This window comes from Lacerta agilis, chromosome 2 (assembly GCF_009819535.1).
Source record: "Lacerta agilis isolate rLacAgi1 chromosome 2, rLacAgi1.pri, whole genome shotgun sequence".
Lineage (NCBI taxonomy): Eukaryota > Metazoa > Chordata > Lepidosauria > Squamata > Lacertidae > Lacerta > Lacerta agilis.
This window is the reverse complement of record NC_046313.1, coordinates 30204627-30219380: the sequence shown is the minus strand read 5'-3', so window position 1 is coordinate 30219380 and position 14754 is coordinate 30204627. Positions and strand designations below refer to the sequence as shown.

The window sequence follows — 14754 nt, the reverse complement described above, 5'->3', positions numbered from 1 at the left end:
CCCCTAGATGGTTAAGTCCAGTCAAAGCAGACTATGGGGCTGTGACGCTCATCTCCCTTTCAGGCCAAGGGAACCGGCGTTTGTCCACAGACAGCTTTCTGGGTCGTGTGGCCAGGATGACTAAACCCCTTCTGGCACAACGGAACACTGTGATGGAAACCAGAGCACACGGCAATGCCGTTTACCTTCCTGCCGCAGCGGTACCTATTTATCTACTTGCACTGGCGTGCTTTCAAACTGCTAGGTTGGCAGAAGCTGGGACAGAGCAATGGGAGCTCACCCCATCATGTGGATTCGAACTGCCAACCTCCTGATCGGCAAGCCCCAGGCTCTGCGGTTTAGACCCCAGCGCCACCCGCTCCCGCTACATTTATGGTAGCCAACGCTGGAAGGACAAGGCTACAGATGCAGGGCTTGACATGTGTCAAAGCCAGCTAGCACCACTGCAGAAGCATTTCAAAGTAATGAACCCCGGAAACAGAAATCGACTCTGAATCAGCAACAGACACTACAAAAAACATTCAATGTCCGATTGCTTTGTGTAAGCTGAGCTGCAGCACAACCCTCGGTGCTTCTGGGCCCCAATGTATGCTACTGCATCAGGGACCAGGGGTATTTTGGGGAGATGCTGCAGCTACTTTGCCCAGTGGGTCTGCACATGCTCCACTGCTGCCTATCTGCACCCACCCTCCCAATAAGTTTGCTATGGGGGAGAACAGCCGTGGGGGTGGGGGGCATTGGGGGAGGTTGCAGCAGAGGGCACGTTGACCGTGGCCTCCATCAAACCACTCCTGTGTTGAAATATTAGTGGAGAAATGATTGCATGTGCATTTACAGACGTTCAGGCTGCTGTGTGAAATCTTCTGAGAATGCCTGCGTAACACTTTTGTGTTCAGAACCCAACTCCAAACCAGCCCATCAAAAGTCTCCCATTACATTAGAGCTAATCGGATGAAAACATCAACTTGAATTAGCTCTCCTGGTAAGATGGTAAGAGAGGATAAGACAGAACTGCCCTTTTATTTTGGAAAAGAAATTTGAACATCATCTCCTTTGTTGAGAATACATTCCAGGTGCCCTAGAATGTATCGAACCGCCAACCGCAGGTGACCCAGCAGGAGAAGTCCATTCAGAACTACAGCAGCATTTTCAGACCTGTTTATATCTGGGCTCAGATAAAGCTGGCCAGTTCCATGCTGTCGTCCAGGGGACCTCAAAAGTCTCAGAGCATCTCGACCAACTTGAAACACCCCACCTCTTTAGTGGGAACGACGTTGATGAAAGTTTTGTACAGCACAGCTCCTCTGGGCAACTGGCAGATCACCTCTGTGCTTTCCTTGCTGCGGGGACGCGGCACGTAGACTTCCTTCGTGTATCGCACAATCCCGTCTTCGAGCGCGTAGAGCCACTTGTTGCGGCCTATTCCCACCTATTAACAGGTGAACAGGAGGAAAATTTAAGACTCTGGAGCAGAGTAGTGATGCCCAGTGGTATATGTCAGCACCTTGGTGTGTTTTGGTACACAGGCAACTAAACTCACGGCTCTGCTCATGTGAGAAAGGCCGTTTGCATAGCCACTGGATGTCTGATCACAGAGCTGCCATGAAGACGGAAGCCATGGCATAGGACAATAATGCTTCATCACCATATAAGACTATTATTAAACTGCTGGTTCCCTATTCCCATTCACTTTCCCCATTGGATCTTTCACCCCACTTGGCTTACTCCTATGAAAATACGGATGGGCAAAAAGTAGATCGCTGGATGATCTGCAGTAAGCATTTACGGATCTCAATTGCTGAACAGCAGCAAAACCAAAAGGCTTAATCCACTTCCTATTAGAAATGCTTCTAATTATTTGATTTATTGCCTGCCCTTCGCCCTAAGATCCCAGGGCAGGTCACAACAATTTAAAAGACCGCATCAAAAACTGATTAAAACTATTTAATAGCTGGGCTATTAAATTTGGCCAGAAGTTCTCTTATTCAGATTTGTATTTTTATATGCAGGTCATCGCAGTGTTTGTGCCTCCCGGGAGGCAGCAGGTTATTAGCTCTGCTGCAAAACCACCATTTTACACCTGACCCCCTCCCTCAACTTTCAGCCATGATTTTGCACCTGGCTATGATTGGTGGGTGTCAGGGTGCCCGGTAGAAATGGGAACAGATACAGTAGTCAAGGATGGGGGAACCTGTATCCCTCCAGATGTTGTTGGGACACCCATCAGCCTGCATTGCCAGTTATGAGGGATAATGGGAGTTGATGGGCCACAGGTTCCCCATCTCTGACATCTGCCCATGCACCTGCTGTAAAGCACTAGATACGGGGCTTGGCCAAACCTCACCTGCTCATAAGGGATTTCAACACACCTACAGTAAGTCCGGGTCATCTAAGACTTATCTCAAATGGGTTTGGCTTCGTTGGGATTTGGGATTATGTTACACTATTCTGCCCAGGTATTTCCTGGCATGGTTTGGGAGCTCTGCAGAAAGACCTTTCTTTTAAAAAGGGGAAAAAATATGTTTGAAATATTGCAAGTTGTGGTGAGCAGCAAGCAGAACTCCCCTGTCTTATCACACTGTGAGCTGTGAAGTGTTCTCCCGCTTTCCTGTCGCATGACTACAGTGTAATTTGCCCATTTATTTTTAGATCCATGACTGAGCAATGTTTTTCCAATGTACCTGAGACATTCAGGTGCGCGAAGCTGAACTATATTCTGAAGAAGTGTGCATGCACACGAAAGCTCATACCAAGAACAAACTCAGTTGGTCTCTAAGGTGCTACTGGAAAGAATTTTCTATTTTATATTGTTCACTGAATCCAAATGTCACTTAAAACAGGATTGCAAAAGCTTTACTTTCAGAGGCGAGGGCTGAGAAGGCTCCAATATCTTGTTAGAATAAGCAACTGCCCTGGAAGCCTTCAAGAGAAGGTTAGTAAAAAGAAACTTGGCTCATTTCAGGATAATACAGAATGAAAAGGAAGCAGGAAGTTTGCTGAAGGTGGAGCAGAACAAGCAAAGTCTCAATTATAAACACCCTTGGGAATACCAAAAAGAATAACTTACGTGAGCCCCGGGGTGCCAGCGAATCACCCGCTGTGTTGCCAGTATGTTGCCAGCGTGGACAAAGTTTCCTGCAAAAGGTGTTAAGATGAAGCAATGAAGTGAAGAAATCGGCTTCCATGATGAAAGCAGGCAAGCTGAATAGGAATCGCTCCACGGAACAAAAACTAGTCTCATTTCTTACAAAGGAATACCCATTTCGGATGATGCAAGATCACATAAATTAGAAAACCTGTCTTGGTCTCTCTCAGCCACACATAGCCTTCCTTTAGCATTCTCTCCAAACAACTTTTAATACATCTGCAAACCTTGGGCTTATACTAAGGATGTCAATACCTGGGAGTAATGGCGACACCTGCTACGTGTTGCTGAACTGCAACTCCCATTAGCTTCAGCAAACATGGCCAATGGTCGGAGACGACAAGAGCTGTAATTCAGCAACACCTGGAGGGCCACAGGTTTTAGACCCATGGAATTGTAGAGTTGGAAGGGAACTCTGAGGGTCATCCAGCCCAACCCCCTGCAATGCAGGAATCTTTTGCCCAACGCGGGGCTCAAACCGCGACCCTGAGATCGAGAGTCCCGTGCTTTACCGAATGAGCTCTCCACACCTGGTGCACATGCAGTACAGACAAGAGTAACACATGCAATGTAAACTGGATGGTGCATTCCACTTCGCTTACTGAGGCTCTCCCTTGCTGCACAACTCCTGAATTTGCATCCCAAAGAGAATTAATATCCGTGCACAAATTTCAATTAGCAGTACTGTGTGCTTCCAAGTAAGCAGAATCCTGTTGTTGTTCAGGGCAATTCTGCCACCTACTGGCCTGTCTTGCCAACACACATTCATAATACAGGTATATGCCTTCTTGAAAACATCCCTGCGCAGCCAGACAGCTGGCAGCAAGAAAAATAAACTGAAAGGCAGCTGCAAAAAGAGCCAAGGGACTTACCGTCCAATTTTTTTGCTCCATAACTTTTCCCAGGACTTTTCCCCCCGAGATTTTTGGAACTGCCTCCACTCTTCTTAGATGCAAACCTCACTGCAACTGCACCCAGGGGGGAAATAGGCAAAACTGTGGAGAGAGAGAAAGAAAGAGAAATGAAAAACTCATCGAAACTGGTGGGGGGGGATATAAACTGACAAATATTTAAACTGAGAAAGAAACCTCACACCAGCCACTGAATACTAAAGTGTTTTACGTTCTTTGAAAGTTTGAGAGGGTGGGTTGGGGAGAACTGGTCAGTGTTGCAGTGATGACCATGAGCTGTGAGCCAGCAGTCCCCAGTTCAAACTGCAACTCAATCATGAGTATCTGGGTGACCATTTTTTTTTAGATGCAGAGCCAAATAATTGCTGGCTTTTATACTATCAAAGGAAGAAAAGCTGTTTTTTTCCAGGCTATATATTAGCTTGTAAAAAAAGGGGGGGTTATTAATTCACTTTTTAAAGACTGTCACATATTGTAGACAAGGATGTTTGAACCAGTGGTGTTAGTGAAGCAGAGATGAAATACCACTAAGATTATTTCACAGCAGGGATGGTGATTTCATCTGCTGGGTTGCTATTTGCCAATTCTGCATGCTAAATCTTTATTTCAGAGAGAAACCCACCAAATAAACTGAACAGAGGAAGAAGTAGGTTACATTAGCATTCACAGCTACAGGTTACACTGCCACTTTTATTTTTATTTTTAAAAATCTGAAGTCTCTTTAAAATGGTCAACTAAAATGTCAAAAAATAGCAAGCAAACTTCCAGATACGGGACTGTCTTCGGATGTCTTCTAAAAGTTCTGTACATACTGTAGTTCTTTATCTCGACATCTGAAAGGAGGGTGTTCCACAGGGAGGGCGCCACTACCAAGAAGGCCCTCTGCCTGGTCAGGCCAGGCCTATTTTATTTTCCCGGGCGTAATGCATGGGAAAATAAAACAGGCCTGGCCTGAAGATCTCTTAATGCAAACCCATTCCATCTATGCATGCATGCATACATACATACATACATACATACATACAGGTCCATGGTTCCCAATTATAGGGCACATGCCCCACAGGGGGGCCATTTGATTTTTAAGGGGGGCAATTCAAGAATGAGTTATTAACAGTGAATGGCCTTTTACGCTTCCTCCATGTAAATAGTTCACCTTTTAAATAATAAGAATTATATGTCACGGGGGGGGGGGGGTGCATCAGGATTTTAGAGATGCTTAGGTGGGGCATGGTCAAAAAAAGGTAGGGAACCACTGATAGATAGATAGATAGATAGATAGATAGATAGATAGATAGATATATATATATATACATACATATATATATATATACACACACACACACACACACACACACACACACACACACACACACACACACACACACACATATATACGGATGCATTTTAGCCATACTGCCATGCCTATTAATTGGGCTGTATTGAAAAGGGGTTGCCCATTCTTTTATGAATGAATTACTCCATTAGCTCAGGGGAGGAGCCAGGGCCGGATTTAGGTTTGATGAGGCCCTAAGCTACTAAAGGTAACGGGGCCCTTTACATGTCCATCTGCCCTTTGTCAACAACAAATTGTTGCTGTTCTTTGTGTTGAATATATGCTATATGGTAATTTATGGACCTAATAGGTATCATAGGCGCCTACACAACACAAAACACTGTTGCTGTATGTAGATTTTATTTTATTTGTTTTTTATCTTATATTTTGGGAATGTCCACCCAGTTCCCCCCCCCTTTAATTTTTTTTGGGGGGGGGCTCCCAAGAGAATCGGGTCCTAAACTATAGCTTGTTTAGCTTATTCTACGTAAATCCGGCACTGGGCGGAGTAATGAGATGATAAAAAAAATATCCCAACCACCTCCCACGACGACGCGAACAGACAAAAATGCCCAAACCCTTAACAGGCAAAATTTCACCAAAGGGTGGGAGGGAGAAAAGGAAGGAAGGATATTAAAACGGTTGGGGGGGGGGGAGAGAGAGTAAAACCCGATTCTGAACAGGAAACTCTGCAAAAATAAATAAAAATGAACTCCCTTCCCAGGCTACGAGCGTTTGCAGCCATTCCGGCGATGGGGCATGTTTTGCACTCCCGCCTCATGCATCCCGCCTGCCCGTCTATTGCACGCGTCTCGGATCTCTCCCCACCCCGTTTCCCCGGGACTTGAACCCTTCCCAGGCTCCCTCCGCCCGCCACTCACGTTGCCCTCCGGAGCCGAGAGCCCAAGGCGAGAGCCTGCCGAGCAGCGCCGCCATTTGACCTTCGCCGCCTCCTGGTCGTCAATCCGGCCGGCTCCGCCTTGCACGGCTTCCGGATCCGGGGCTTGCGGGGAGAAGCGCCGCGTTTGAATGAGGCTCCGATTCCCGGGCTCCATCCCAACTGCTGCGGACCAGGAATAAGGAAGAGGAGAGCGGCTGCTTCTGTTTCTGAGCAGAGAGGGAGAGAGGTACCGCCGAGAAAGCTCTTTGTACCCCTTCCTTCCTTTTCAAAGAGGGGTGGGGGGGGCGCTCTGCACGTGCTTAGAAGCACCTTCCTCCTAGCTTTATCGCTCATCATTCCAGGGACTCAACTGTTGAAAAACGAGTCTCCGGGGATGAAATTCAGACCTACCCCAAGGTGGGCTGACAAGGTGGGTCCTCTGAAGGCGCCCCCCCCGCCCCTAGGACACACGGGGGGGGGTTCCTTGATTGCTTGCTTGATTATACTTTTATGCCGCTTTTCGTTCCCCGTGAATCACAAAGAAAGAGCGATAGCAGAACATCACAGACACAACATACCGGTAGATAGAATAATGAACAAAATAATCAACAAAACCATTCAGATGCCAAGGAGATAAAGAATTACACAATTTTTAGGAGACATCTAAAGGCAGCGCTGCATCGGGAGGTTTTTAACGCTTGGTGGTTTCATTTATGTTTTTAGATATGTTGTAAGCCACCCAGAGTGGCTGGGGAAACCCAGCTGGATCAGCGAGGCATTAATAATAATAATAATTAGCGCTCTATAAAGCACCATTAACAAAACAACTGGAAAAAATAGGCTAAGCAGCACAGTTGCAATGAAAGCCATAGGATTCACAAAGTACTGCAGCTTTCATTATCTGTTTTAGTTTGTTGGTGTTTTTAGTAATTTATGGTGTGGTTTTGTTGTATTGTTTAAAACATGCTATTGTACACCTGTTTGAGCAGGCTGGCCCCGAAAGTGGGCTTATAAGTCATGTAAACAAACAAAAAAAAAAACATAAAGGGTTTGGTTTTTTAAAAATTTAGTAGTACATCACGAAGGGAGGCGGGGGGAGTGTAATGTCCAGACCCGTGGCTTACGATATTACTATTGTTGATACTATTTGCTCTTTCAGATTCTGCGACAACCATATGGAGTAGCGGTCAGTACTCACCCCCTCCATGTGCTACCTAGCTGCTGGGGCCAGGTAGCCCCAGATGTTTGGGTCTCTGGATGTTTTTCTCTCTTCTCTCCCAAGCACCTGGACAGTCTACAGCTCTTGATTCTTCCTGCTGGAAGGGGAACCTCATCAAGCTCCCGGGGCAGCCATTGCCAACCCGGGACCCTCCAGATCTTTTGGACTACAATGCCCATCAGCCTCAGCCAGATGATGGGAATTGTAGTCCAAGATGTCTGGATTACCCCAGGCTGGCGAAGGCTGCTGTGGGGGAATGATGATGCCCAATGTCTGCTTCTCGTGCCTAAGAGGTTGCAGCTGTTGTCGTTTGGGCTAAAACTTGGTGCTTATTTTCCTCAGGCGGGCCCCATTTCCCCTGGCACTCCGCTCATCACGTGAGGCTGAACACCATGTCCCCAGAGTTGGGGGACAGTGATGGCGAGGAGCTGCCAACCTTTGATTTCCTGAAGAAGCAGCCTCCAAGCATCAAAAGCATTGTCCAAACTCCTCCTCTAGAAGAGAATGTGGTTGTGCTCTGCAGCTCAGACTCAGAAGATTCGTCTGTGGCCTCTCCTGCATGGAAAAAGCCACGTGGCAGCCAGGATTCGGCCAGGGCTCCCGCTTGTCTGAAAGCGATTGTGCAGCTCAGCAGCGAGAGTGAGGAGGAGGAGGAAGTTATTCCCTTGGCTGAAAGGCTCAAGAGGAAGCTTTTGACGTCTGAGCCTTCCTCCGCTTGTCCTTCGTATACTAGGATCCGGGAACTGAGCAAGCAAGACTCCGCTGGAGGAAACGGACTCTGCTCCGTTGATGAGAAAGCGGTCACAGATTGCAGGCAGCTGTCACAGCTACCCAGAGGCCAAGGAACCCAGGGAAGGGCTGTACCCAGCACATGGGAACTGTCAGATAGCGACCAGGAACTGGGTTCATTGGATCCCAAGAAACAGACTGTGCTTCGGCCGACCGTTTGTGTCTCCGACCGCTTGGTGCAAAACGGCGGCTGTCAGGCGGCAGAGGAAAACCTGAAACCTTTGCCTCTTCAGACGAAAACAAAGCGCAGCCAAGTGGAACTGGGCAAAGCCCGGCAGAGGAGAAATGAGCAGGAACCCCAGAAGATGCTGCAGCAGCAGCAGGAAAGAGAGAGGAGGAAGGCCCTTGCTAACCGGTGGAAGGCCCAGAGGCCAGAAGAGTGTCTGAAACACATTCAAGCAGTCCTAGATCCAGGTACTGCCCCTTCATTTTTAGCTCTGCTGGGTGTTAACTGCCTGCCCTCCCAATGGACCCCTGTCCTGGAGCCGGCCCTACCATTTGGCAGAGCGTGGCAGCTCATGCAAGGGGTGTGTTGGGAAACAGAGCTGTTGCAAGCCCCACGGTTTGCTCGGAGTCACCTGAGGAGTTTCAGCAAGAGAAATGTATCGGACTGGCCCTGCAGCTGATCTCTGTCCTCTCCTTAGGTCTATTACAGATTGAAGGTGGCGGGCTGGTGCTTACTGCTCTGCAGGCAATGGAGTGCAGCTGTGTGATTGAGAGTCAAGCTGTTCCTTACAGTATCACCTGGAGAAGGAAAACTGGACTAGGTCAGGTAGGATTACATTTCTTCAAAGGCTCCCCCCGCCTCTAGCGCTGAAGTCATAGTGGGAGGCGGTTGAACTGATGCTGAGCTATCCCTGTGGTGATCTCCCTGATAGCACATCCTTTCCCACCCACCTTTCTGATGCTTGTCGCGTGCATTTAACGACACATCCGGCAATATCCTCCACGTTACCTGAGCAAATATGCCAAGAGTTATCCGTCTGTTTGCTAGAGCCTTGTGGAATGTACATTTTTGCAATCAAAGGAGGTCTGTTGCATTATATGGGCAGTGCGGCAGAGTATTCCTCTAGAAACCTTTCAGCTTTCTGATTTGGTAGGGAGAAAAAGATCTCCAGGACCTCCCCATTTTTGGTCTCCCAACATACCTCTCTTCATTGCCCACAAACTTGCCCACACTCTAGCCATAATTAGGTCAGTTCAACAAATATTCTTCACTCCCATTTGTTGGTTATTTCTCTCCTTCAGGAATTTGGCTTCCTTATTCTGGAGCATACATAGCAGTTTATACATCCCTTGTTTCTTTTTAATAGCAATAGCCCTCTCCTTTATACTGTCCGGCCTTAAATGTTCGTTTGTTCCTCTAGGCTGAAGAAGACAACTGGACAGAAGAACCCAACCTTCTGGTCCTAGTGCTGCTAGAAGAATTTGTTGCTATGATCCATAACTATAAACAGGTGAGGTCACTCAAGATGTAGTGTCTTAACTGCTACCCAAGTAACCATCTATTTAAAAACAATCTATCAGTGTTCAGGCTTGAGGCCTAGTGAGTCCTCCAGGCCTCTCTGCCAAGCCCTATCTATAGACTACATCCGCTTACCAGTCCTGCTCCGTGTGATCAAATGCCTTTGCTTGGTTGTGATGTGTACTTGAGCTCTGATAATACTACTTGCTTCCTGGATGGGTGGATGTGCGTGTTTGTGTGCAGGAACCTCTGGTTTCAGGAGGGCTGGAATGTAGCCTCCTGGGTGGCTGGGGCAACCCAGCCAGATGGGCAGGGTATCACTAATAAAATTATTATTATTATGTAAGGACGTTCAGTGGTTGCTCATGAGTAAAGCGCCAGACGCAGAACTTCTAAAAACTAAGTTCTTTATTGTGCACAGCTATGTACAGTGGAGCAAAAGATCAAACGTCCATCTCATCCCTCCGCAGAGTCCAGGAATGAATCCTTCCGGTTCTTTGTCCAGCAAAAAAGGCGCGGGATTCTAAACCCACGCCTCCCCCTGCCACGTCCTTCCCGTCTGCGCCCTCGGAGCGTGGGAACCTGACCCCGTTCCCCGCTATCCCTCTGGCATTCAGGCTCTGCCATCCTTTCAGAGCCCCTGCACTGCCTTCCTGCCTCTGACTCCCCCTCCCCGCTGGAGGAGTGGTCGCTTCCGGTGCTTTCGGGAGAGGACGAACTGGTAATCAGCTTAGAAGGTTCTCTATACTGTAAACGTTCCCGTGACCCTACCAGCCGCGGGGAGGGGGGTTTCCCTGACATATTATTACTATACAGAGGTAAGAGTCACACTCGCCCACTTCTGCCTCTTTCCCTGCCTACCACTGGTATGGTTCCCAACAAGATATTACAGTCCTTGAGCTGGAGAAGGTTCAACACCCTTGGTATATAGGAGGTGGCCCAGGTATTGTTTCATTCTCAAAAACTGGCAAGTGCATGAACCTGAAACTTCAGCACTACGTATGGTTTTGTCCGGAGATAGAATGTGAGCCTTATACCGTCAATTGGAGGTGGTTGTTGTTGTTGTTGTTTTAACTTTGGTCCAGGAATATATAGTCTCTGTTTTCTTGTATGTTTCTTGCCCCCAGGTTAGCATGGAAGGGCCCACTGAGACTCTGCAGAGCTTTGCGGCAAAAGTCATGAAGAAAACCCCTGGGAAAACTCTGGCCCTGGCTGTAGTAGAACTAGAAAAATATTTCAGGTTAGAATGTTGCTGAAATTTCCAAACGCTGCCTCCCCACTGTAAACAGTCATGGCAATAGGCTCCTCAGCATCCCCCAGTCTAAGTCACAAGCCATGTAAACTGGTGCAGCAAACACCGGTTTGCATCACCTGAGCAGAGCAGCATACGCATATACATGCAGTGCCTACTGGACCTTTCTCAGTGGTGCTGTCTGTGGTTGCAGCATAAACCACAACAAATGTAACCTGCTGGAAATATTGCATATAATACCTAATTTTATCTCCACACCGGGGCGAACAATATAGTAAAATACAGTTGATACTCAACAACTCTGTCACATGAATACATATAAAGATTATAACAAATATACAAAAAGGAACCCAATGTGTGTGGATCCCATAAAATGAAATAAGAAGTCCATAAGGTGCTGTAAGCAGAACAAGGTTTTCCGGAATAAAACCAACCTGTTTCGCCTTTCGGCTTCTTCAGCAGCTTGAGACCACCAGGAGATTGTAACAAGGAATACCACAAGTATACCAAAGGCTGCAAAACCCCTTCACAATATGGTGAGGCATACTCTTTCTGTTGTGCCCTTCTATTTCTTCAACATGACAGAATCAAACACAGCTTTCTAATCTTGTACTAGAACGGTATTCCAAGAAACTGTGTGGCAGGGCATATATATTTTACCATGCCGATTTTTAGCAATGCAAATAGTTGTTACCGCCAATGTGGGCTGTTCATTCGTTCTTTGTCTTCTCAGTTCTCACAAGCTTAAGTCTCGGAAGAAACTGCAGCAAGCGTTGCAGAGTGGCAGTGAGGCCCAGGAGCAGAGCAAACAGAGGAATTGGAGAGGAAAGGCAAATTCTGTCCCAAACCTATCCAGACTGGACGTGGAAGAAGTGAGTGAGCATGGAGTCAGTGTCCCACGTGTTGCTTTTTTGTTCCGCTTCTTCCTCCAGGGTAACTTCTTTGGGAATACCCTGCCCAGGCACTTGGCTGATGAGTAAATACTATAATGCTGTGATGTCTATGATTATGAAGACTATTATTAATCACCAGGAGGGTGCAGGAGACGCCAGACTCTTATCCCAAAGCTAAGCTGCCTTGCTCACCATCAATCTTTGCCTTTGCAGGGCTTGGTGGCTCTGCAGCTTCAGACGGGTGTCCAAGTTCGACTCCTCGAGAGCTGGAAGGAGTTTGCCGACTTTGCCAGTACATTCACCAAGGCTGTGGCAGAAGCTCCATTCAAGTGAGTGAAGCAAACACTTCCCTGAGCACATCTCAGTAGCTTCGTTTTCTGGCGTGCCGCTGAGTTATGTGGGCACCGGGCTCTCTCCCAGTGTGTGGTGTAGTGGTTAAGAGCGGTAGACTCGTAATCTGGGGAACCGGGTTCATGTCTCCACTCCTCCACATGCAGCTGCTGGGTGACCTTGGGCTAGTCACACTTCTTTGAAGTCTCTCAGCCCCACTCACCTCACAGAGTGTTTGTTGTGGGGGAGGAAGGGAAAGGAGAATGTTAGCCGCTTTGAGACCCCTTAAGAGGAGTGAAAAGCAGGATATCAAATCCAAACTCCTCCTCCTCCTTCTTCTTCCGAGTGCTGTGCCTTCTGGTGGAATCTCAAATACTGACTTTTGCCATGAGGCCCACTTCCTGGCATGATTGGGTCTAACTGGCACCCTAAGGGTCAGTATGGGATGCAGGAATTCACACTTGGCTCAATCTCCCATTTAGCACCTGCTGCCTTAGTTTCAGATATCACTTGAGATGCGTTTGTGGATTCCTGCCAGGATTGGGGTTTCTCCTGCAAGGATTTGTTCCATTCCGCTGCCAGTAGTGGTCTCCAATCCTCTATGTCTGCAGTTGACTCCCATTCTCCAAATTCCTGCCTGAAACACCACCATCTTTGGCCTTCATGTTGGAGGAAAGTCAGGGCCAGGAATTTCCACTGCAGCCTGACAGTGTCTCTCCTGCAGTATTTGAAGTGCACTTTGTATTTGAAACACATAGTGAGCATACCTGGCAGCTATAAATTCTCTCTGGATATGTTATAGGAAAGAGAGTTGTCAGACCCACTTGACAATTTTTCTCCTGCTGTAACATGTGAAGCAGGCTCAATTCCTTGAAGTGACTGAGACACTCAGTTTGTGTACTTTAAAGCTCTTGATTTCAATGCTTTTTAATACTCTTGATATTTGGAAAGACCTGACAACGTTTGCACAAGGTGCTGAGATTTTGAAAGAAGAGGAGCTCATCTCAATGTTCAGATGGAAATGTGAAAACAGACACCTTCTAATGTGTGCTTGACACATGGAAAGACCTACTCTTGGTATCTGTATGAGAATTTCCTTTCCTTGCTTTCTGCTGTGGACAGATAATCTCCTTAGAGATGAGCACAAGCGCTAGATGCAATACGCACATAACTTTGTTGTGTTTCTTGTTCGCATCATTTGCAGAAGGGAACGAGATAAAACCAGCTTCTCCTTCTGCCTAGAGGGAGACTGGATCGGGGGTATGAAGGTGGACCGCTTTGGAAAGGGGCTGCTACAAGTTTGGAAGAGGCAGATACAGCAGTTCAACCGGGTCAGCCTAGAGACAGCCAATGCCATCGCGGCCAAATATCCATCTCCTCTACTTCTGAAACAGGTACGCCAAAGGAATACTGTATTCTAGGCTGTAACCGTGGTGGTGGGGAGGAGAGCAGGCAATGGGAGGCTCTGGCTAGGAGTAACTAGCTAAAGGATCAATCGGCCGACTGCTCTCTTATCTAGACTACTGTACAAACTTACTATGGGAAGTGCAATTATCCAATGCCCCAGCAGTGGGATTGTAGGTGGATAAATCATCTCTGAAAAAAAGTAAATGTAACTTCAGGCTGTCTATATGGGCCAGCTGCTCTATGGCACATACTTGGCTTCTTTAGTAAACCAATCTTAGACCGATTTGGCAATTTAGTAGTTAAGTTTATTCATATATCGCATTTTTTGATTATGTAACATTATTTCTGTGTTACATTTAGGCCTACGACACCCGCTCTTCTCTACAGGAGCGGCACAACCTCCTTGCAGAGATACCTGTCCGCCGTGGCGATGGGGTGACGGCTACTACAAGGCGGGTTGGCCCAGAGCTATCCAAACGGATTTATCTGCAGATGACTTCACATAACCCTGACCTTTCCCTGGATGCTACTGGGTGATGTTGAACTATGTATTTTAAATAAAAACTTTGTTCAAATCTTTTTTTTTTTTTAATAGCGGGAAGAAATGTTAAAACTAAACGTTTTCTGAAAATATCAAATGTGTCGCTGCTTGGCACCCAGAAAGGACTCCTGCTTCCCCCCCCTTTATTCCTGCAACACTCCTTATTACGCAATCAAGTATTTCTTGGCTAACCAGGACTGATTGAGTTGTAATTCTTTTATCAATCTTGGAAAGAAAACCCAGGCACAACCCCTGCCACTCTACATCTACCCCCTTACTACTCAGGATAGACAAGGATGCTAAAGAAAAGATGTGCAGTGCTTGTTCTACACCAATGTTATTCAGAAATTTGTCCAATTAATTTTAAACGTTGCTATAAGAGGCTGGGCTTCAACAACTCTTGAACATAAGAGGTGCCCATGTGCCAAAATAGAAACAGAATATTTATTTATTTATAGCTCCTAAGTCCTATTCGTTCAGTGTTCTTTTTTTTGGGGGGGGGGGTAAGAACCTAAAGGTAAAGGGACCCCTGACCATTAGGTCCAGTCACGGATGACTCTGGGGTTGCAGCGTTCATCTCGGTTTATTG

The 14754-nt window shown here is 47.0% G+C and overlaps 2 protein-coding genes across 3 annotated transcripts; one reads left to right on the top strand and one right to left on the bottom strand.

The window, feature by feature from the left end:
- Positions 1–1004: 1004 nt before the first annotated feature.
- MRPL27 (mitochondrial ribosomal protein L27) lies at positions 1005–6362 on the bottom strand. Its single transcript, XM_033139233.1, has 4 exons — positions 6271–6362; positions 4018–4140; positions 3068–3135; positions 1005–1429 (listed from the first exon to the last, which is right to left on the bottom strand). Exons 1-4 carry the CDS (start codon positions 6323–6325, stop codon positions 1223–1225), a joined length of 453 nt encoding a protein of 150 aa, XP_032995124.1. The 5' UTR covers positions 6326–6362; the 3' UTR covers positions 1005–1222.
- Positions 6363–7834: 1472 nt separating this feature from the next.
- Positions 7835–14257, top strand: EME1 (essential meiotic structure-specific endonuclease 1). 2 transcript variants are annotated; one of them, XM_033139232.1, is made up of 8 exons: positions 7835–8691; positions 8922–9049; positions 9645–9734; positions 10870–10982; positions 11728–11866; positions 12101–12216; positions 13460–13611; positions 13985–14257. In XM_033139232.1, the coding sequence occupies exons 1-8, from the start codon at positions 7881–7883 to the stop codon at positions 14128–14130; spliced, it is 1695 nt and encodes a 564-aa protein (XP_032995123.1). In that variant the 5' UTR covers positions 7835–7880; the 3' UTR covers positions 14131–14257. The 2 variants fall into 2 exon arrangements, with proteins under 2 accessions (XP_032995123.1, XP_032995122.1); XM_033139231.1 differs by having other exon boundaries at positions 13422–13611.
- The last annotated feature ends 497 nt before the right edge of the window (positions 14258–14754 follow it).

Excerpts from the sequence above, each read along its gene's own strand:
- MRPL27 (XM_033139233.1), bottom strand. The coding sequence starts at position 6,325 with ATGGCGGCGCTGCTCGGCAGGCTCTCGCCTTGGGCTCTCGGCTCCGGA. Across the intron at positions 4,141-6,270 it reads TCTCGGCTCCGGAGGGCAAC|TTTTGCCTATTTCCCCCCTG; the intron begins GTGAGTGGCGGG and ends CTCTCTCCACAG. Across the intron at positions 3,136-4,017 it reads TGGAGCAAAAAAATTGGACG|GAAACTTTGTCCACGCTGGC; the intron begins GTAAGTCCCTTG and ends CACCTTTTGCAG.
- EME1 (XM_033139231.1), top strand. The coding sequence starts at position 7,881 with ATGTCCCCAGAGTTGGGGGACAGTGATGGCGAGGAGCTGCCAACCTTT. Across the intron at positions 8,692-8,921 it reads TCAAGCAGTCCTAGATCCAG|GTCTATTACAGATTGAAGGT; the intron begins GTACTGCCCCTT and ends TCCTCTCCTTAG. Across the intron at positions 9,050-9,644 it reads GGAAAACTGGACTAGGTCAG|GCTGAAGAAGACAACTGGAC; the intron begins GTAGGATTACAT and ends TTGTTCCTCTAG.